The sequence below is a fragment of the Urocitellus parryii genome, chromosome 3 (genome assembly GCF_045843805.1).
Source record: "Urocitellus parryii isolate mUroPar1 chromosome 3, mUroPar1.hap1, whole genome shotgun sequence".
Lineage (NCBI taxonomy): Eukaryota > Metazoa > Chordata > Mammalia > Rodentia > Sciuridae > Urocitellus > Urocitellus parryii.
The window spans coordinates 104,156,511-104,178,131 of NC_135533.1; the positions used below are offsets into that span (position 1 = coordinate 104,156,511).

General features: G+C 38.4%; 1 protein-coding gene across 1 annotated transcript in view; it reads left to right on the forward strand.

Annotated features, from left to right (window-relative positions):
• Abca13 (ATP binding cassette subfamily A member 13) overlaps nt 1-21,621 on the forward strand; it is a 441,561-nt gene that overhangs the window by 283,822 nt on the left and 136,118 nt on the right. The window contains exons 45-48 of the mRNA XM_077796801.1: nt 4,170-4,259; nt 10,039-10,108; nt 13,933-14,051; nt 16,118-16,205. Coding sequence (XP_077652927.1) covers nt 4,170-4,259; nt 10,039-10,108; nt 13,933-14,051; nt 16,118-16,205 — 367 coding nt within the window. The remainder of the gene's footprint in view (nt 1-4,169; nt 4,260-10,038; nt 10,109-13,932; nt 14,052-16,117; nt 16,206-21,621) is intronic.

Genomic DNA, 21,621 nt, shown 5'->3' on the forward strand with positions numbered 1-21,621 from the left:
TCCAAATAATCAGAGAAGACAGAGGTCTGTTACCTGGGAATTTGCATTCCCCAAGCCACCCTCCCCCCAAGGGTACTTGCTTATCCTTGCCCCTGGCCATTTTGCTCCTGGCTTCAACCTGTGTTTATAGGTTGCCTGGTCTACAGGGAAGAAGACTCTGAACCAACTTTGCCTGGGGTAACTCCCACAGAGCCTAAGACCCCACTTGGAACCTGATGGTTACCAATATCAGAAGCTGCTGGGATCAGGAGAGAGAGAAAGGTTGGAGTTGAGAGTAGGGAGAGGAAAGGAGAAAGGGCATGAATTACTATCTTCCTAGAAACCCTAGAACTTGCCAAGTCAGTTTAATCCTATCTGCATCAGAAGCATTAGCACTTTCTTTAATCAGGAGGGCCCTTTGGGATGGTGCTCAGCAGTATGCATTTGCTCTGCTAAGCTCACTGGGTCACCAAGATGTACATCAAATGTTGAGAAATAACGATTTGGAGAGGGAAAGTGACCCCCTTATGACCTACCTCAGAAATCAATAAATTATGTCCCCATTTATGAACGACCTCAGGAAGGAGTAATTTTCAATCCCTAGAATCTGTTAAAGACAGATGTCCAGTGCTTCAAACACCGAGATTTACTTCAAGTAGGCAAGAGCTTGAAGGCAACCAAAGAGAGAGAGAGAATTTAGGAGCCCGTGTTTGAATTTTATGGCAAATGAAATACTTTAAAGCCAATTTTTGTTGTTTTCTTTAAATGGTGATCTCTAGACCTAAGCAAAGAGCAATAAAAAGTAAAGCATAACTTTTATACATTTTTTTTTTTTGTAATCATACAAAGGAACCAGTTTAGGGATCAAATGTTTTTCTTTCAGAAAGACAGTTTTAACTTTTCTATTTGTTCTTGGATGATGGGTCATAGGAGAATAGTCCAGAGATGTCACAAATGACATTTCCTTTTATATGGGCTCCATTTCAGTGGAGAGTGTGTCCCTGTCCTGTGGAAGTGTTTCCTCACGTGTTAGACAACTGAAGGATGTTTGTCCAGAGGGTGCACTGCCAACTTATGGGGCAAAGCTTTGTTGTTCATTTCAGGCTGCTTCATCATTGTTTATTTTGGACCACAGAAATAGGGAATCATATCAGGCCAGTTGTAAACCACCTAAATATTTTAAGACATTTACTGTACCTTATACAGCAGGGAACATGGTGGTTTCCTATAAATAATTATTGCCTTCTGGATTTAGGAGCTACAGAGGTGTTTTCATTCTGGTTTATATATTGTTAATGTTCTGAAAATGACATTGTCCTCAGCAGAAATACCATTCTTACTTGGTCCAATGAGTTTTAGTTTCTCTTCCAGGGAATTTTGTTCCTGTTTAAATGGTAAGAGTTCAGGGAAAGACAGATATAGGGAAATTAAATATTCAGACAGGATGACTGATTTGGTCAATAATTTCTGTATATTAATGATATGTCACAATGTGTTGAACAAACTGTCTCTGAGAACATTCCGAGGTCCAGCTCCTGTCCTAAGCACCAAGCCCTTCTTTTCCAGGATTGTTTTGTTTCAGTAACAAGAGGGCTACCATTAAAGTCCAGTAAAGATGTGCATCAGGGCTACTGGGAAGGAGGGAGAGAGTGCAGGCAGGTCGGGGCTATTGGGAAGGAGGCAGGGATGAGGCTGGGAGTCACAGTGGGAACAGTGTTGGAGCTGAGGCTTCTGGGCTAGCGATGGTTTCTGGTCACGTAACCAGGAAGCTTAGAAGAGTGACTTGAAGGGATTGGAACTTAGAAAGCAAATCCACATGATCTAAGTGGTTGCAATTGGGTGCTGTCTTCTAGGAGATAGGTTGCAGTTGGGTGCTGCCTTCTAGGAATAGGTCTGGGGTATCCAAGCCTGAAGACTGTGGAGGGCAAACACCATGTGGAAGGGTTCAACACTGTTTCCAGGCTCACAAATGAAGAGGAGACATGGAGGGGCCCGGGTTGTGGTTCTGTGATAAAGTGCTTGCCTAATACATGTGGAGCCCTGGGTTCAACCCCAGCACCACACAAATAAAATATAATAAAATAAAGTTTAAAAAAAGGAGATGTTGATAAATTTTATATATAAATTATTTTAGTTTTGATGACACGCATATCTATGATATTAATGAAGTTCTATGTGGTATATTTTAACAGATGGGTGCAGGGTACACTAAATAAATTGAGACTCCCTTTATCCATCATTCCCCCATACCCTTCATAACCTTTAGTAATCACTTATCTACTTTAATGTTGACTGTTTTAGTGTCCACATATGAGAGAATATATTCAGAGCTTGTCTTTCTGTGTCTGGCTTATCTCATTAATAATGACCTCCAGATCCATCTGTTTTGCTACAAATGAGGTGATGTTATTTTTCTTTAGGGCTAAATACTATTCGGCTGTGTATAGATACTACATTTCCTTTATCTGTTCATCTGTTATTGGCACCTAAGTTGATTCCATATCTTAGCTATTGTGAATGATGCTGCAATAATATGGGCCTGCAGATATATCTTTGCTATGCTGACGTCATTTTCTTTAGATATATATGCACAAGTGGGATACTGGATCATATGATAAATTTTGAGCAGAGAGAATATCAAATTTGTACATTAGAGAAAGCAAGGAAGGAATTAGGGAAACTGGAAATCTAGAAAGTCCCCAAATCTATGTGAGTTCCCATGGCACAAATAGGGAAGTGTCTTCTCATTCTTGGCTTGCACTGTGGGACACAGTGGTGCAATAAGTCTAATTAACTTAGACCTCCCTACATTTAATGCTTATAGCATTAAATAATTAAGTGGCAATTATTGAAAAAATTAGTACGTAATAATTATACAGAATAAGGCAGCTCATTGTGACATATTCATACATGCACTTCACATAATTTGGTCAATGTCAATAATCAGTGTCTCCCCTTGAAACCTCACCTCCTCCTACCCACTGATCCCCTTAGTCTGAAGAGTCCACTTTGCATTGTCCATGAACAAAATCAACAAATGACAAAAATTTGTGATTGAGGTCTCCTTTAAGTTTAGTCTTTCTTAAAAGAAATCAATATTATAGATTATTTGGAGGAAACCACTATATACTCATATACATTTTTTAATTTATACACTAATTCTTTCCCAAGTGATTTGGAGCACTGTTTATATATGCTATCAATAGTGTTAATTATACATCATTCTTCTTTCTTTTGGGGATGAGTGCTCTTAAAAATGTGCATTCAAAAATAATTTGTAAGTTACATAGTGTAAGTTCTGGAGAGTAATAAATCTATGTTCTTTCATAAATATTACAATTTAGAATTTTAATTGTTTGTAATGATCCCCATTCCCAATGAGTCAGTCAAATTTAAACTTGTGTGAAATATCTTTTTCTCCACATTTCTTCTTCAAGAATTTTCTTAAAGTTGATGTATAAAGTTTAATATAGCATTTGTTTCTACATTTCCCCCAAAGCTACATGAATGTCTTTTTGCTGATGGTCTTTTCAGTAAAACAAGTCAAAGTTGGTGACCTTGGTTTTGGTAATGTTGCTTGAGCTCTTTATTGACTTTTGAGACTTACGCCAGCAAAATAAATACTATAACTCAAAGTTTACTTAAAGCCGCATAGGATTCTGTGCTGAAGACCTCTTGCTAAGAAAATGCAGTTCACTATAGTTCACAGATAGAAACAAAAGGTTGAAACATAGAAGTGGTTTTATTGTGGGGCTCTGTAATAGGACAAATAATCAGCCCAAACCAGAGTGCCAACATTAAGAGAACAGTGTTAGCCATTTTAATATATTAACATAATGTAATATTATACAGCCTTTAAAGTTTGTTTTTAAATCCATGCAAAGTGTGAAAAATGGTTACATTATAAAATTAAGCAAAAAATGAGAAAATAATACAGTGTGGATACAAGTATATAAAAATGCATGTCTGTGGTGGCAAGGATGTGCTTTGAAGAAATTTCTCAATTTTATTTTTGCTCGTTTGGGTCTTACCATAAAAACACTAGAAAAATAGTTTTATCTGAGAAACTAGGGCTCATTTGCTTGGATCAGCTTGACTAGGGTACATTTTGAGATCAGAATGTGATTCTTTGCTTTCTGTTGGGAGCCACTAACAATTCCATTTTATCTCCCCTGTCTTACCACAAATAGCAGTGGGAATGACAATATGGACCTCACCCATGTGCTCTTACGGAAGTTTAGAGATCAGGATCCTCTCTGTGCTGACTTAAACCTAGATCTGTAAGTATCATGTGCCCTCTGCAAAAGTAAAGTTTCCAGCCAGGAATACCATAACCTGGAAGGACCCTTTCCCTTCAAGTTTGGTATTTAATGTTAGAAATTTATATTGCATTACATGAATAGAATGTTAGCCTAATGAGTAGGTTACTGAAAATGCCATCTCTACTTCATAGACACATGATTTGTATTATGTCAAAAATTAATAGCTTTCAGAGGCTGGGGTTGTGGCTCAATGGTAGAGCACTTGCCTGCCATGTGTGAAGCACTGGGTTCAATCCTGAATACCACATAAAAATAAATAAATAAAATAAATGTATTGTGTCCATCTACAACTAAAAAAAATTAATAGCATTCAGTTCACTTAATAAAATCCAAAGCTAAAAAAAGAATGAAGTAGCAACTAAGTATGAATTATATGTTAACCATTATGTACTTTTAGGGAAAACTTTTACATACGAAAATTAATTACATATTTCTTTTTAAATAAGAGACTTACAAGGTCAGTACACATGTAAATGAGAATGTGTGGCAATTGTCTGTTTCTGCCTGACTTATTTCACTTCAATGCAATGTTCTCTATTTCCATAAAGGTTGCTGAATAATATTCCATAGGGTATACATACACCACATTTTATTTATCCATTAATCCACTGATTGAAACCTATGTAGATTCCATATCATAGAAGTAGAGAGTAGAATAAAGGTAACCAAGCCTAGGAAGGGTGGAGAGGAGGGAGGAAAGAGGATGGTCAATGGGTACAGGGTGAAGTTGGGTACAAAGAATAACTTCCAATGTTATGATTAACAATAATTAATTGAATATTTCAAAATAGCCAATAGAGTATTTTGATTGTTCACAACACAAAGAAACAATAAATGTTTTAGATGATGGATATAATAATTGTCCTGATCTGATCATTATACATTGTATACACGTACTAAATATGACACCATACATCATAAATATGTGTATTTATTAGGTGTCAATTAAAAATTTAAAAACATTTAAAACAAAAAGCTCAGTATATCAGTGCATGAATTACTTTAAAGATAATTTTTGTACTATTTGAAAATAATATAGAGATGACTTTCATATAAAACCTTGACAAAGTATGCCTTTCTTCATAAACAGTTCTTTCAATCTTATTTTTCTGAAATTTTAATTATTGAAGAATGGCTATAAATAAACTACTGCCACAAGAACTGAGATTAATAAAGAATATGGCCCTGGTCTCAAGGAATTTACAATTCTGGATAGAACAAATGAGGCAAGCAATAAAAACCATAATGGTACATTGAATGCTAGAAGTGTATTTTTAAAGTAATAAATACAGACATCTAGACAAGAATGCAGTATCTGCAGTATGTTTTCTAATTTGTGATGACACATTTGGCCCATTAGTCATATTGGTAATTAGCTTGAGACTGAATAACTATTAATGGTCTCAGTATGGAAGAATTAATAGAAAATTAATTATGTTGCTTCACTTTAGTCTTCTCTTGAAAAACAAAGTAATTTATTTATCTAGGGCTTTAGTGGTGATGTTTTGATTTTTCTTTCCTTTAATGAAACACGCAGGATATAAAATACATCTGTGTTTTGGGAAATTGAAATAACCTGGGGTCTCACATGATCCAAACTTGGCCCAACGGGGCATCAAAGAAAGACCAGTTAGTAGAGAAAAGAAAAAGATGTTTATTTCATTTAATCTCTCAGGAGAAAATTAAAAGGTGGAATAAATGCTTCAAGGACAGCAGAACATATTCACAATTCTGTTTGGACATCGATTTAGCTTCCAGTTACTTTGCAAACATCGCAGTAGTCCTCTAAACTCTTGGCCTGCCTCTCTGTCCCAGAGTGCTGTCCCTCAGCCCAGCCTGCACACCACCCTCACGCTGTATCCCCTGCCCTCTCTTCTGCCTTTTGGGGTTTATGTTACTTTCTGTCTTTTCTTTGTGAATTTCATGTATCTGTCCTTAACTCATTTCTACCTATAACGGTTTCTACCCATTTCGCTGGTTAGCATAGCAAAAGCTTTGAGCCCAGGGGGCTCTGGCATTTGAGGATGCTTTGAATACTTACAGTAATAATAATTTATGTCCATGTTACACAGATAGTGTTTGATTCACTGAGGTCCCAAATCAAAGCAAAAAGCTTTTTTTTTTTCAGTAAATTTCTTTGTGTAAGAATAAAATATTATTGGATTCAGTGATATCTACATTTTTATGTTCCTAGCAGACTTTAGCCAGCACTTTATCATTAAAAAGGGAAACATTCTGAAATAACAGATAGACTCTGCTTATGGATTGCTTTTCTGTTGAGAGGCTCAGCACTGAGAATCATATGCAAAATTCTTAGGTTGAACAGAGACTTTCATTCTCCGCCCCCCCCTCCGCCCCCGCCACAGAGGTTAGTAAAGAGTTCCAGAAAAACTAATTATGGTGTAAATCTGACCTAAAATACTTTTTTTTACTCATGATAATCAATGGCACATAATTTAAATTTTAAAATGTTTTTAAGTTGACAATTTTTAGAAGTAGAATGCTAGATATACATAATCTATTTCATTTTACAAGGCTCATATCAGGTGGCACTCTGATGATAAATTCCCCTACTATTTCTGAGGCAAAATGATCACTTTCCATACCCGTTCTTGTTAGAGTTTTAATATGAAACAAATGTGCTAGTCGGCAATTGGGGAGATGTGTAAGATGTGTAAATTTATTATCATAAATTGAAGAAAGCCATTACCATGATTAGATTGCAGAAATGTGGCAGATTAACTCATTGGCCTGATATCTCCAGTGCCCAGGACTATCTAGGAGGCTTGTTGGCCTGCAAACGCCTAGGAGAGATGGCATCCTTAGAGCCTGGCATGGATGCTGACAGGTCCCCTCTGAGGTGTTTGTAAAGTTGGGAAAGGAGGTCAAAGGTCATAAGCATCAAATGCATGTTAGGTATCAAAGGTTCGGGTGGAAAACACATAACTGGGAATGGGTTGGCCTCAAACTAATTCTCACCTCCACCACTTATTAGCCATGTGACCTGGGCATCTAACTGAACCTTTTATGTGCCTCTGTTGGCATTCATGTTCTTCTACCTCTATAGGAAGAACAGCACCCACCTCAAACACCTGGGTAACTTCTGTGGAGTGCTTCTTTGTGTTTTGTTTTTCGGTACCAGGGATTGAACCTGGGGTTGCTTAATCACTGAGCCACATTCTCAACTCATTTTATTTTATTTTTTTGAAACAGGGTCTCACTAACTTGCTTAGGGCCTTGGTAGATTGCTAAGGCTGGCCTTGAACTTGTGATTCTCCTGTCTCAGCCTCCCAAGTTGCTGGGATTACAGGCATGTGTCTCTACGCCCCGCTGTAGAATGCTTTTGTATTCTTTAGTCTCAGAACACTACTATTGAGAGGCTGTCCTTATAGCATCTGCCTCTCTATAGATATTTAAAATGCATTCTAGGCTGTTAAAAACTTTAGGCAGTCCTGTGTTAGAAAGAACTATTTAATCCAGCATTTCCAAACCTTAGGGACCAAGGCATTTATTATGGAATATCTTCACTGTAGGTGTGTTCTATAGAATGTGTTGGGCAAATGCTTTAAATGTGTGTTTAGATTCCTAAAATCAACAAGGAAATTTACATAGAAGCATCTAATTCCAATATATCATCCCTGCTGCCTGTCCCTCTTGTGGGGGCCACCCTGAACAGGAGCTGAGCACGCCCCCTTAGCCTTGAGTAATGGGGGTATGGAACTGGCATCACACACAGTGAGAAGCAACTGGGTCTTACCTTTGCTCAGCAAGGAAGTGCAGCTCTGGGAATGGGGTGTCACCTAATGGGACTGGGCTACACGCCCCCTGCCCCATTTGTTGTAACACAATCCCTTGCCTTATTTGGGTGGAATATTCTACTGACCGTCTTTCCCCCAGTAAATATAAGGGTTCGGGATGTGCTCTCCCTCTTGCTTCTTGCCTTCCTTGCTCCCCTTGCTCCCCAGTGTGGGAGCTCACACCTGAGGTCCCAGAGCCTTCCCTGACCCCTGCAAAAGGCATTTCTGTGTTTGTGTGGTCTTTTAGCTGCCAGCCCAATTCACAAGGAGTGACCCTGAATCTGCCGCCTGTGTACCCTCTTATGAATTCTCACACAGCTTCCTAGGGAGCTAGGGGAAGAATAATGTAAGAATTGGTAAAGAAGAAGAGGGCTGACCACTTGAAGCAATTCATTAAATCATGCACATTTGCTCTATTAGTCTGTTTTCTGTTGCTATCATTAAACACCCAAGCCTGCATACTTTATAAAGAAAAGAGGTTTATTTAGCTCACATTTCTAAAGCTTCAAAAGTATACTGCTAGCATCTGTTGGCTCTGGTGAGAGCTTCTGGCAATGGCATCACAATGGAAGGAGTGCCTATAGAAGAGATCATGTGACAAAAGAGGAAACAAGGAGATTTGGGGATCTGGTTTTAAAAGATTTGCCCTTTTAGGATCTAACTGGAGTTCCTTCAGAACTACATCAATCCATTCCAAGGTTGGTGTCCCCAGTGATCACATTATATCCCACCAGTTCTCACTTTTAAAAGTTCCACTACCTCCCAATACCATCATGCTGGGGACCTAACTTCCAATCCATAGTATTTACTACCCATCATCTGAGTTGTGTATCTGAAGCAAAAAGGGCCAGCTGGGTTTAAGAAATAGAAACAGAATTATTTTTTTAAAAAACAATTATCATAAAAAGAAGTGTGATTAAATACACAACTCCCTTAGGTATTATTTGTAAATTAACTTTTAATCCTAATAAATGAAGTACCCATAAACTAATCAGTCAAGGAAGTAGCAGTAGAGAAGTCTTCAAATTAATTTTAATATTTCAAAAGTTACCTGGAAATTGTACTTTACTAACCTAGCTATTAGAAATGTCAACTTTCCTTTCATGGCCTGTATTTTTCCAACTTGTCATTTTCATACTGAGTTTCTCTTGTGATAGCAACTCATCTGGACAGAAAGCCTGAGCTTGGTGCTCAGCCGGCCAGTCCTTCTGCTATGTATGTGATCTTGGGTCAGCTGCTTAACCTTTCAGGAGTCCACTTATTCTTCCAAAAAGTGGGGCTAAGAAAAATTTGGTAAAGATATCTAGCCAGTGCCCATAATTCAGTTGCCCAATTTTTGAGTAATAAGAAAAAAAAATTATTACTAAAGTAAATTTTGATTTGCAAATCTTAGAAAAAAATTTTCAAGTCTGGAACCCTCAAAGGTAACAAGTTACAGGGAAACTGGATTAGAAAAAAAAATGTTTGAACCACTGTTGTTTTTATAACTGCTTCTGTTGCACACTCTTTCTCCAAAGTAAAATTTGTAAAATCTGCTTTTCTGTAAATGATGATTGAATTACTGAGTCATTCTAAAGAAAGGGATTAGAAATTTACTGTGTTTATGAATTGCTTTGGGGTACCTGGGATGAGTCAGGGAGCCTCTGGATTTGCCACAAGCCCAGAGCCCCTATGAAAGCCCCAGGAGTCCTGGCAGTGTATACGGTACAGGGAGCCGAGTGAGCATCATGTCATATAATGGAAATACTGGCACTGCAATAAAACATTGTCATCAGATTAGCAGCTCACGCTGGGAAAACAAATGTCAGAGCTCTGCCTTCACGGCAGCAGGAGGTGATTATCTTGTGAACTGTGTTCTACTGTGTCGGGACTCTCTTTTATGGAAATAAAATAGCTTTGTAATCCAAAAGATCATTCCAATTCTCTCCTTTGTTCTTTAGGAAGAATTCTTCCTGCTGGTCTAGGGATACCTTCCCTCACCTGAAGTTTCAGGATTCATGTGGCTGCCTGGTAGGTTTCTGCATTTTTTGATCTTTTTAAAATAAAAAACCTTAAGTGAAAAAAAAAATGAGCTTACTCCATCTGTAAAATCTTCATTTTCCTTATTCAAGTTCCTGTGACTTTTTGGTTCACATGATTGGCTGTTCATCTGACACTTAAATAGAATCAACCCTTTCCCCTTACTCACTGCCCACTGCTCTTGGTCCTGAACATCCCCACAGGCACTTATTAAGCCAGCAAATCTTCTTTAGTTATTAATGAAACCCAGAATAGCCCCTTGTGGGGTTATTTCCCCACATTTCAAGGCTCGAGGACATCAAGGCTGTCATCATATTTTTAATCTGATTTTTGAGAGCTAGATATTAAAAATGAAGAGACCACTTAGCATTTCTAATATGGTTGATTTACACAAAAACAAATGGAATTAGATGTTCCACTATTGATGTGAAGGCCCATAGCTCCCTAGTCTGAAGAAGAACAAATTGAAATTTATTTGGAAAATGAATTGGGACTCATCTCAAAGGAGACCTCAAAATCTGATTAATAAAAGGCATAGACCTGTTATCCACAGTTAACAAGAGAATGTGGCAATCCTGATTTACCTGAAAAAAAAAAGGAAAAGAAAAAAAAAAATCTTCATTGAGTGGAGAACATGGTTTCAGGCTTTTCTATGTAATGGCCCACAGATGAATTCTTCTTAACAGTTTGGTGACTTAAAAAAGTTTGCCTTTAGAGGGCTTGTTCAGCTTTCTTCTCTTAAACAAAGCAAGAGAAGAGCAGTGACTCAGTTCCCATAATGGATACTCTAAGTGTTGGTGGACCTGAGTGGGCTAATAGACTTCTCCATGGTTCCTTTTGGTTTTATGGTCAAAAAGGTCAGCTATGTTTGGTGTCCCTTTGTAGTAACCAGCTAGCCCAGCTATTTTTTGCTCACATTTTTTTCCATAATTATTTGCCTTTCTCTGTTGTCTCTTTCATGCACTCATAATACTTCTAATGTTTCACACCATGCACTTATTCTCTTGATTTAATCATTCTATTGTATCAGTAGTTGTTTTTTTTTTTTTTTTTTAACCAGCTTACCCAAAGTTTATTGGAATTGGATTGGGTGTTAATGATTAAAGGATAAATGAATAAATATTAGGGGCTTATTTGTATAAGCCTCAAAATATAAATTCATTCCCATTCACATGAGCTGCAAGATTTTAGCAAAATGTATGTAAGAATGAGAGGTTTCATCTGAAAAAGTTTCATAGCCAAATAAGGTTTGGAAGTGCTAGTTAAATCAATATTAAGGTTTTGGAAGTTCTGGTTAAGGCAGGTCTGTTTGCTATAGCTCTTCAGTAAGCTATAACAATGTGGGTTTGAATTGGCAATAGGAAAAAGAAGTGCAGTATAGTCTGCAAATTATTTAACTAATTTTTTTTGTGTGTGTGTTTGCCAGCCATTTTTGTTTGTTTGTTTGTTTGTTTCTATTTTTTGAGTCACACTTTGAGAAACACTGGTCAATTGATTAGAAATCAAAGTACCTCAACAGAAAAGGAGTTCAGGTGAGAATAATAAAGGCCCCAAGGAAAGAGTGTTGCTCCTTGGGGTTGGTTCCAAAGAAATACTCATGAAAGTACATGAAAGGTGGCCCACATCCAAGGTCTGTTCTCAGATCCTTAGTGATCATGTTAAGCCAAGTTAACTTTCTTTGGTAGAGGGAAAAATAATTCTCTCCTTTAAATTTATGTGTGCCATCCAAAAGTCCTGGGTCCACAAGGATGTGTCTGTTTCCTCACATTTCAATGTATCATGGCTCTTCTAAACTCACAAAAATGTTCCATGGGTACATGTTGTTCTCATTATTTGGAAAAGACACCACTAGGAAGACTACCAGTGAATGTGAACTGAGCAAGCTCTGAAGAATATTCAGGAAGTTTTAGGACTCTCACTCTTATGAATAACAGCAACCATACGAACAGCTACATACAGTCAAGAATGTATATGGCCTTATACGTGGTGAGAGGAGGGGGCATTTGTTACCTGTGGCTACTGTAACAAATGTTAAATCCACAGGGTTACTGAACCCCCCCCCCCCACACACACACACAGAGAGAGAGAGAGAGAGAGAGAGAGATTTATTCTCACACAGTTCTGGAGACCAGAACTCTGAGATCAGTACCAGTATTATTTCAGTCTGAATTCTGAAGTCAAGGTGCTCCCTTGAAAGGCTGGAAAGGAGAATATGTTCCTTCACTCTTTCAGTTCCTATGGGATTCTGTCATTCATTGTCTTGTGGCCACATGATGCCAATCTGTCTCATGGTCACCTTAAAGATTATCATGTCAATCTGTGAGTTAGGTAATCGAGTTTGGCCGAATTATGTAGCTCTACATTCTAGTTTAATTGGCAGGTAGAGGTTGTGTGTATTTGTGGTGTAGAACATGATGTTTTGATGTATGTATATATTGTGGAATGGCTAAGTTGAGCTATTCTTTTTTTTTTTTTTTTTAGAGAGTGAGAGAGGGGAGAGAGAGAGAGAGAGAGAGAGAGAGAGAATTTTTAATATTTATTTTTTAGTTCTTGGCTGACACAACATCTTTTGTTGGTATGTGGTGCTGAGGATCGAACCCGGGCCGCACGCATGCCAGGCGAGCTCGCTACCGCTTGAGCCACATCCCCAGCCCTAAGTTGAGCTATTCTTGAAAGAATGCATAATTAAATAGATTGACTTAGCCATTCCACAGTGTATCACTTTTCCTGTTTTTTTTTTTTCAGGTGAGAACAATTAAAATCTATTCTCCAGCATTTTTCAAGTATGCAGTCTATTGTTCTCAGCTGTAGTCCCCATATTGTGCACTAGGTCTCTTAAATGCATTCCTCTTGTTTAAGTTTTGCGTGCTTTGACCAATATCCTTCCATTTCCCACTTGTTCCCTCCTCCAGTCTCTGGAAACCACCATTGTACCCCCTATCTGTTTAACGGCAACCTTTTTAGATTTAACATATGAGTGAGAATTTGGCTGAACAACAACTTACAACAATTCTTCTTCTTAGTGTCTTTCCTCAAGCCTTGACATCAAGAACTTAAGAGAAATATCCTGAGCATATACAACCCTTCTTACTTTTTCATAGTTCTTTTGTGCATTTCTGAATGTAATGACAAACCCATGCACAGGTAGGGCTGTTTTTATTTCCATTTTGCAAATAAGAAAACAAGTTTCCAAATCTGGAATGAAAGGCTTAGAGTCGGTCATTTCCTATTTCCATTGAATTATTATCTCCCAAATTAGAAGCAACGTCCATATCCATATAGTCTGAACTTGTCTGAGGTCAGGTGCGTAGCTGTGACCACTGACTCCCACCTCGTTTGGTGGTCATTTCTTGATTCAGACGTGGTTCTAGCACTCTAGTCAGCTGCCAGGAAAGAGCTGTTTGAATTCTACTTTAGACACTTATGAAAGAAGCACATGCCTTTGAATTCTCCTGCTTATCTCCCTCCCACTAGTTACCTCTGACTCTCTTTCAGGTTCATCAAACACAAGATCACCCCAGTGAAAACATTTCTCTCTTTTTAGTTCTTACAAATCTGCTCAAACTTACATGCAGAAAAGGATTTGAAGTTCTCAGATATAATTGACTGCATAGGTTGCAGTGGAATTCTGGCACAATTCTCAAATATAGGAGACTCTTAAAGAGATTTTAGAAGTCAGAATGTATAAAAGGCTGAAGATAATTGATTAAAAACCAAAAGACAAAAAAAAATCACATTTCCTTTAAAGCAATGATGGTAAATTGTTTTGTGGGTTATGGAAACATTTCTATTTTATCCTTTGAAAACTATTACAGAAGTGTCCAAATGGAAGTGCTGGGGCTCCTTACCTGACCAACTGCCTGGGCCACACCCTGCTCAATCTCTCAGGCTTCAATGTGGAGCAGTACTTGCTGATGCCATCTGAGAATCCAAGGTGTGTTACAACTGTCCCTCTATCTTTTCTATTGTCTTTGAATTATAGTCCTGCTCCTTACATATTGGGAATTGATTCCTGCAGCCCCAAGGATGCCAAAGCTTGCAGAAGCTCAAGTCCCCTATATAAAATGGCATAGTACCTGTATATGACCTGCATATGTCCTTTTTAATACTTTAAATATCTAGATTACTTAGAACTGATACAATGTGAATGCTGCCTAAATAGTTGTTATACTGTACTGTTTAGGAAATAATGACAAGAAACAGAAGTCTGCATATGTTTAGTATATAGAATTTTTTTTCCTGTGTGTTTTCTATCTTGGTTGGTTGAACCCATGATTGTAGGACCCAAGGTTATAGAGTGCCAACTGTGCTTTGGAGAACCTATTGTTTCAAATGCTAATGTTCATGAACTCTCAGAAGTCTAATACTCACCTTGGTGTTCATAAAAATTCCAAGGATATGCTGTGGGCCTTAATCAGATTCCTCACTGCTGGCTTTCAGTCTTTGAAGCATTGGAGGAAATTATTTCAATTGAGATTCCATCAGTGGTAGAGGCTGGGGAGCCAGAAGCAGTTTTACTGCTTTAGGGAATTCAAGCAGATGAGTTAACAGCATAATGAAATAATGGCCTCTTTTTAGAATTCCCTATACTTTGCCACATCTAGTATGGGCACCGGGGTACAAATGGCATCTTAAAATTCCTTTGGGTGATTTTGAGTAAAGCTTTTGCTTTGTGCTGATTTTCCTTGAGCCTGAGGAGGTGAATTCAGAGAAAGGGATGGAGGGCAGAAATGAATAAGAAGTTTTGTTTTAAAATCTCAGAAGCATTCACCTCACTGTCAAATTTCCTGAGCCTGCCAAATATAATGCATTGTTTCATTTAGATAGGCATCCCATAGATGGTCCATGTTGCCTGAGATACCTAAGGCCCTCTGTCTCCTCTTTGTCCTTGTCAGGTCAGCATATCCTCATCCTTCTGAACATCAACCTTTTCTACCCCAATGTGTTTTAACGGTGTCTCTCCTGTTTCCCCACTTTCTAGCATCCATAAAAATGTCCTATAACCTCCAGCTTCCTTTTTTAGCCCTGATGGTTAATTTTTTAATGGTAGGATCTTTGGTGCCCAGAATAGTATCTGGCACCTCAAAGGTGCTCAGTGAGTATCTGTTGAATGAATGAGTGAGTTTAACTGAGCCAGGTAGGAGTGCATTCCTATTCCTTTGCCTCAATTTTTGTAGCAAGTAGAGTTACCATGTATAGGACTGTTCTCCAATCTCCTTCTATCTAGAGAGTGGGGGACAGCATTTAATACGTGCCTTTATTTCTAATGTCAATTATGTTCAAAAGTTTAATAAATGCCAGATACCATGCATCCCTGGAGATAACAGAAACTAAATCTATAATTTCTATCTAGGAAAAGCTCACAGAGCTACATGAAAGATAAGCTAGTAAGTAGAAGATTAACAACAAGGGTGGTAATTGTTACAATATATGGGAATGTAGGGTACTGGGAGAATTCAAGGAGGAACATCTCACTCAACTCTTGTATTCAGATGCCTTCTTGACCCAGGTGAGATATGAGTGGTGAATGAGAGGAGCAGAGTAGGGTGGTCAAACCAGGGTGGCTGCACTATCATGATGGTCCAGATAATCTTAAATAGTGTGATTTTTGAGGAAATGACCTTGATTAAAATAAATTGCTTATGATCACACCATGTGCTTGCATGGCATTTCCTAGCAAGGTGGTAAGTTCTGAGTTATATTATATTAGTTATATTACATTATATTATATTAGTTATTTATATTAGTTGTACTTGCTAATCTAGTTCTACTCCATAAGCAGTGGCCTCCTTGGATGCTGGAATTGGGTAGTCACTTCTGCAAGCATGTGCTGTGTGGTTGGTCATTCTGCAGATCAGAGATGTTTAGCTGGCCATAGTCCTAAGACCGCTAAACACCCTCTGGGTAGAAGTCCTAGTGTGGTTGGTAACTACACACCCTCTGGGTAGAAGTCCTAGTGCCCACTGATTGGAGCACTAACACCATGTTTACTGTTAACAGACTTGGAGGCTGGTCTTTTGGAGTACAAGACCCCAGTGAAATTCAAGATGTGAATGCAAACAAGTCGAGCCCAAGAACTCTGGCAAAGGTAATTTTTTTTTCCTTCCAACTTTAGAAAGTATTTAGGAAAATTAAAAATCCAAATAGATTTTTGAGAATGAAATAGTAGGGGCTGGATCAAATACTAATGCTTTATATGAGTAAGAATAGTTGTATGTAAACATTTCCTTGAAAGAGGAAATGAAATTTTGTGCTTTAGATTGTGTGAAAATAGAGCAAATAGGTTCCTGCTTTTGTTGTCAGGACTTCATCTAATAAGACCAAAACAAGTGGAAAGATAATCTATTTTTAAAGTTATCATAGGTGTGATAAGTACAAATGTCACTACTGTCCCCAGTGGCCCCCCAAAAATTCTTTATGCATTCACTTTAATTCCTTATATTCCAAAAGGCTGATGGACACAGAGGTGACATTGAGAAATCAGAAAATACACAGGAAAGCTCACAGGACCCCCAGATTTTCAAGCCCTGGGAGGAGTATCCTATTAATTAGGTATAGTTTTTTTTTTTTTGTAATTACAGAAAACAGGTAGCAAGATTTGTCAGGTGTGAGGAAACTGGTATATAGAGGAACCTGCTTTTATCTACCAATAGCAATGCAGAATTAATTAATACTACAGATTTTTGCAAGGGAAAAAAATCAACACAATCTTGAACTGGGGAAAGCTGAAAGAATTTGTTTTGGCCTCCACAACTGGGGAAATAGTTTGGTGTTCTACTGAGAGAGAAATTGGAAAAAAAAGTAGATTGTGGGAGGAAAGTATGTCCACTGTAAGAGAATGCTTGTCAGTCGTGTTAGGACATCAGTGTGGAAATGACCAAGAGTCGTTCATTTCTATCATGTGGGTATCTCATCTGCACTTCACCTTAACGTAGAATTAATGAAACTGATGATCTTCCCAGAAGATACCCTCCAGGTATCTTTCCATGCACAGGTCCTAATATGGATTAACCTGGAAATATGGAACCTGGAAAAGTTAATCCATATTAGGACCTGTGCATGGGAAAGTTCCCTCAGGAGAATAAAGACTCCTCACTTGTACTTCACAGTGTCATTCCTGATGAAAATGTTAACAGTCCACACTTTAAATATAATCCCTGAAGAAAATTCCACGTCATAGTGTGGACAGTTCAAAAATCTCTTCTTCAGCAAGGTTTGTTCAGATCTTTCCCCCTCCCCAACCGTTTTTAAAGTCAACATACGTGAGGAGATTTATAGCTTGGTGTGAAAATATCATTCATAGCTTGATAGACATCCTGAAATACATTTGCTGGCATAGACTGGAAAATGTGCAGCCAATATTAAAACGTGCCTGATTTGTAGAAGGAATCTGTTTCTTTCCTCTAAGAATATTTTTGCTTTCTATTCTCTCCAAATCCAGACCCTCTTTATTTATAGTGGGTGGTTGTGTCTTTGCATTTAGGTGCTCAGGGGCCACTCATCCATGTGTTTCCCTGACACCTGTTCTGTCTCACATTGTTTTGATTGTTTTTCCTGCACCCGGCATGCTTGAATGGCGACTTCTGGAGTTTTCATTGTTTGACATGTTTTTTTTTTTTTTTTTTTTTTTTTTTGCCAGGCACAAGCATGCAAGTGAATTGTATCTGTCTCTTTGGGGAATGAGCTTCTTTTCCAGGAGGGCAAGGAACTGATATTGCAGAGAGGTGTGAAGGGTAGTCTGTTATCTGAAAAACTCACTGGATGCTGGTGGTGGCTGATGACCTATCAAATGATTACATTAACCTTTCAGTAATTAATGACCAGCCAGCCTTTTCCTTCAGACTCTCGGCTATATTAGTAAGACATAGTTGATATGATTTTCACAGTCCTTCTGAAGGAAAAATGGAAAATTTGCATATGAATATTCTTAATGTATGATTCATTACACTGTAGAATGTCTCTCATACAAACTTTCCATGAGTTATGAGTCCTTTCACTCACATTCTGAATGTTTAGTTTATTCAATTTAAACACTCTTTAGAACATATACACTTCTCATACAATGATCAGATACTTTGCCTCTCTTGTTTTTTTCCCCCCCATACATTCTGTTCTGCTTGGAATTTTGCATGTGAATATCTTCTGAGTGATTTTCTTTTCTTATTTCTGCTTAGTTACTTTTCTGAGGAGCCATTGCTCAGGACTCTTGCAATGAAAGGTCTACTTTGAGGTGGCATAATATGTTCCTAAAAGCAGATTAACTTCCTATTTCACTCATTAGACATTATCACTACCTGATGTAGGGACCAGCAGGGAAGGAAATCCAACAACTTATTTTCAGAACACAGTCCAATTTTAGAAAACTGTTCTTTAGAGGAAAAAAGAAAAAAAGCAAGAAAAGCTCTTTCATTGAATGAGGCCAAATCCTACATGCTAATTTTAAGTTCACCAGACAGTATGCATTGCTTAAAGAATTTAGAAAAGCACTCTCAAGTAAAGTCAGTATAGAGAAGAACTGATACAGGGTCTCAAGAACGTGTTAAGCCTGTTTCCTTGAAACTCTGTGAATCAATCATTTATTGCCAAAATGATGCTATAAACAGCCACAAACCATCAGCAGCATACTTGTGCTTATTGGGTTGGGCTGCTGTGAGCTTTCTTGGCAGGGCCTTGGAGTCCCAGCTGTGAGATGATCCTTAGCTGGTCTCTGGTTCTGCTTCCTGACACTCTTCTTCAGTCTGTCACTGTCACCCTAACCTCTACTCCCTGCCAAATGCTTTCTCTCCATCTCCCTCCAGGACTACATGTGAAGAGGATATTTGTAACTATGCCTTTGAGCAAGGTTTCATCTTGCCTGTAGGAAGCTGGACTCTAGGGCCTGTTTGCCTTTTTACTTTGAGTCTAGCCTGATGGTATTTCTTTGTTGGGTCAGGGGTATTACTCCCTGCAGAGCACTCTAGGCCTCTTATATTTATTTAATTAAGGTCCACAAGCCACTTCCTTGATTCTTGTTGAAACAGGCTGCTCTTTCTAAAATGAAATTGGGCAATATCAGGGTACTAGGGAGCAATACCTCTGAAGTTCCAGGCCCTTTTGGTCCCCTGAGACGATCCTTAAGCACCATTATTTTTTTATGGTCTTAAACAAGGTCCTCACAGCCATACCCTTAATCTTTATTCTGAAGCCATATATTTCAACATTTTGCCTAGAAATCTCCAATCCAGTTTTTTGGGGCATAATTTCTATCTCCTATTTTCAAAGTTTTCATAGGTGACAATTTTACCAAATGCTTTGATACTATATAATAGGGACCACTTTAGGCTTTTACTGTCATTTATTTGAAGAAGTTTTCTTGCCACTTGTTTTCCAATCATTCCTATAGGTTTTCTCGTCTATTTCCAAACTCCTTGAAGTGTTTTTATTTTTTAATTTTTTAAAAATTTTTTTGTTCCTGGCACTTTACCATTGAGCTACTCCTGCAGTTCTTTTTTGTTTTTAATTTTGAATCAGGGTCTCACTCAGTTACCTGGATTAACCTCAGTTACCTGGATTGACCTGGATTTGTGATCCTCCTTCCTCATTCTCCTGAGTCACTGGCATTACAATTTGCTAGGACTATAGATGTAGGCCACCTGTCCCGGCCTCTATGTATCTTTTTGTCACTTTCTGTTATTTTTGTTATAAAAATATCCCTCCCAGTGCTAATTATTCTATCAGTTATCTTTTCTCACAATAATGCTGTATAACAATAATTACCAACTTCATAGACCTCGACAATAGACATTTATTAGCTGGTGGGTCTGGGAGATTCTTCTCCTTTAGGCCTGGTCGGACTGTTCCTGTCTAGGAATGAGCATATATATATGTGTGTGTAGTTACCTGGCTGTTGGCTTGAGCTGCAGTGATGGTTGGTATTGTAATTTAAAATAACTTTAAGATGGAGAGCATCCCTTTCATAATTAGAGGAGACACAGGATGAAAAACAGGTATTTTATTATTTGCAGCCCCAGAGGACACATGCATAGAGATGAGGGAGTGAAGAGGTAGGGCAGGGGCCTGGGCCAGTGCCTTTGTTGGTTGTGGAGTATTACCCAAACAGGTTTCCTACAGGGGGATATAACTGGTGGGTTCAAAGCAAGCAGGCACAAGTTCTAGGAGGTCAGCCTGAAAACTGGTCACTGTGGCATATTTGCATCATTTTTAGGGGGATATGAGAATGAGGGGCTCAGTTAGGTATGCTGTATCTCCTTGATTTGTTTTGTTCCATAAGGAAATAGTCACCAGGAGGAAGATGTTTAAGGTAGACTTCTGAATCACCTGTGTTAAGAAAGTGAGAGGAGGTACAGAATGGGAAACAGTGTTGAGATTGACAGAGCCTTCCTTCTGGCGTGAAAAGGTCCCATGATATTCAAAAGTGAGGCAATATAAAATTATAGAAATGAACTAGAGAGTGTGTGGGGTGCTCAACCTGCCTCTGTGTCTTACCTCCAGCGGGTCAGCCAACCATGCTCCGTAGCAGAGGCACAGGAAAGGTTGCACGAACAGACCTGTGCTTTCAGAGCTCAGCCAGTATCTGTGGATCAAAGCCCATTGTGGGGCTGAACACAGAGTTAAGAATGGGAAATTATGAAAGTCACATGGCAGAGGGCAGATTAATGAATGGTAAGGAACTGGGGCCATTAAACCATCAACACAAGCCTCAGATCCCAGAGAGGGTGAGGCAAGAAAGGCCTAGAAGGCAGGTTCTGGTCTCCCTAGTTCTACTCCACCAAAGAATACTTTAGATACTTTAGATACTACACTTTAGATACTATACCATTGTATTGTGTTATTTTTTAAGTGTAAACAAATTACTTTGATTTTAAAATAAAGATTAAAACAAACAAATGAAACAAAATTTGAAAGCCCATGATCCAAGGCAAAAGACTACCATTGTCTCTGCTATTTCTATCTCCAATTAATCAACTAAGGGACCAAGACTTGCATGGTGGAAGGTCATGGGCAGGGTAAGTGGGAGATTTCAGATCCAAAAGCAATGGGTTTTAGCTGTCCCTTGACTCTGACCAAAGTCTAATTTCTGTTGATTTGTATCATTTCCAGAAATATGGGATCTGTTCAGGTGTATCTTAGGGGATGTGATGTAATGGTGAGACCCTAAGGGATGATGGTACAGAGTTGTGTGGAAGACTCTCCCCATGTTGAGTGAAAGAGGTGGACGTACTTCTGACGTGTGATATATACTCTCAGTTCAGTGTTAACTAAAGGACTCACATTTTCCTCTCCTTTGCAGAATTGTAGGTTTAAATTGCTTTAGGAATTTTGGGGGGATCTCGTACAATCCCACACTCTTTAGTCTAGCCTTGAAATCTTAGAGTGTTCTGAGTTCTATGATTAGTAGTTCTCAAGCTGTAGTCCTTCTCCTTGGAGTTTAAAAGATGATGGGCAAGAATTACTCTATGAACCTGAGAAAATATTTGAATAAGGAAATTAGCAATGTGAAAGAG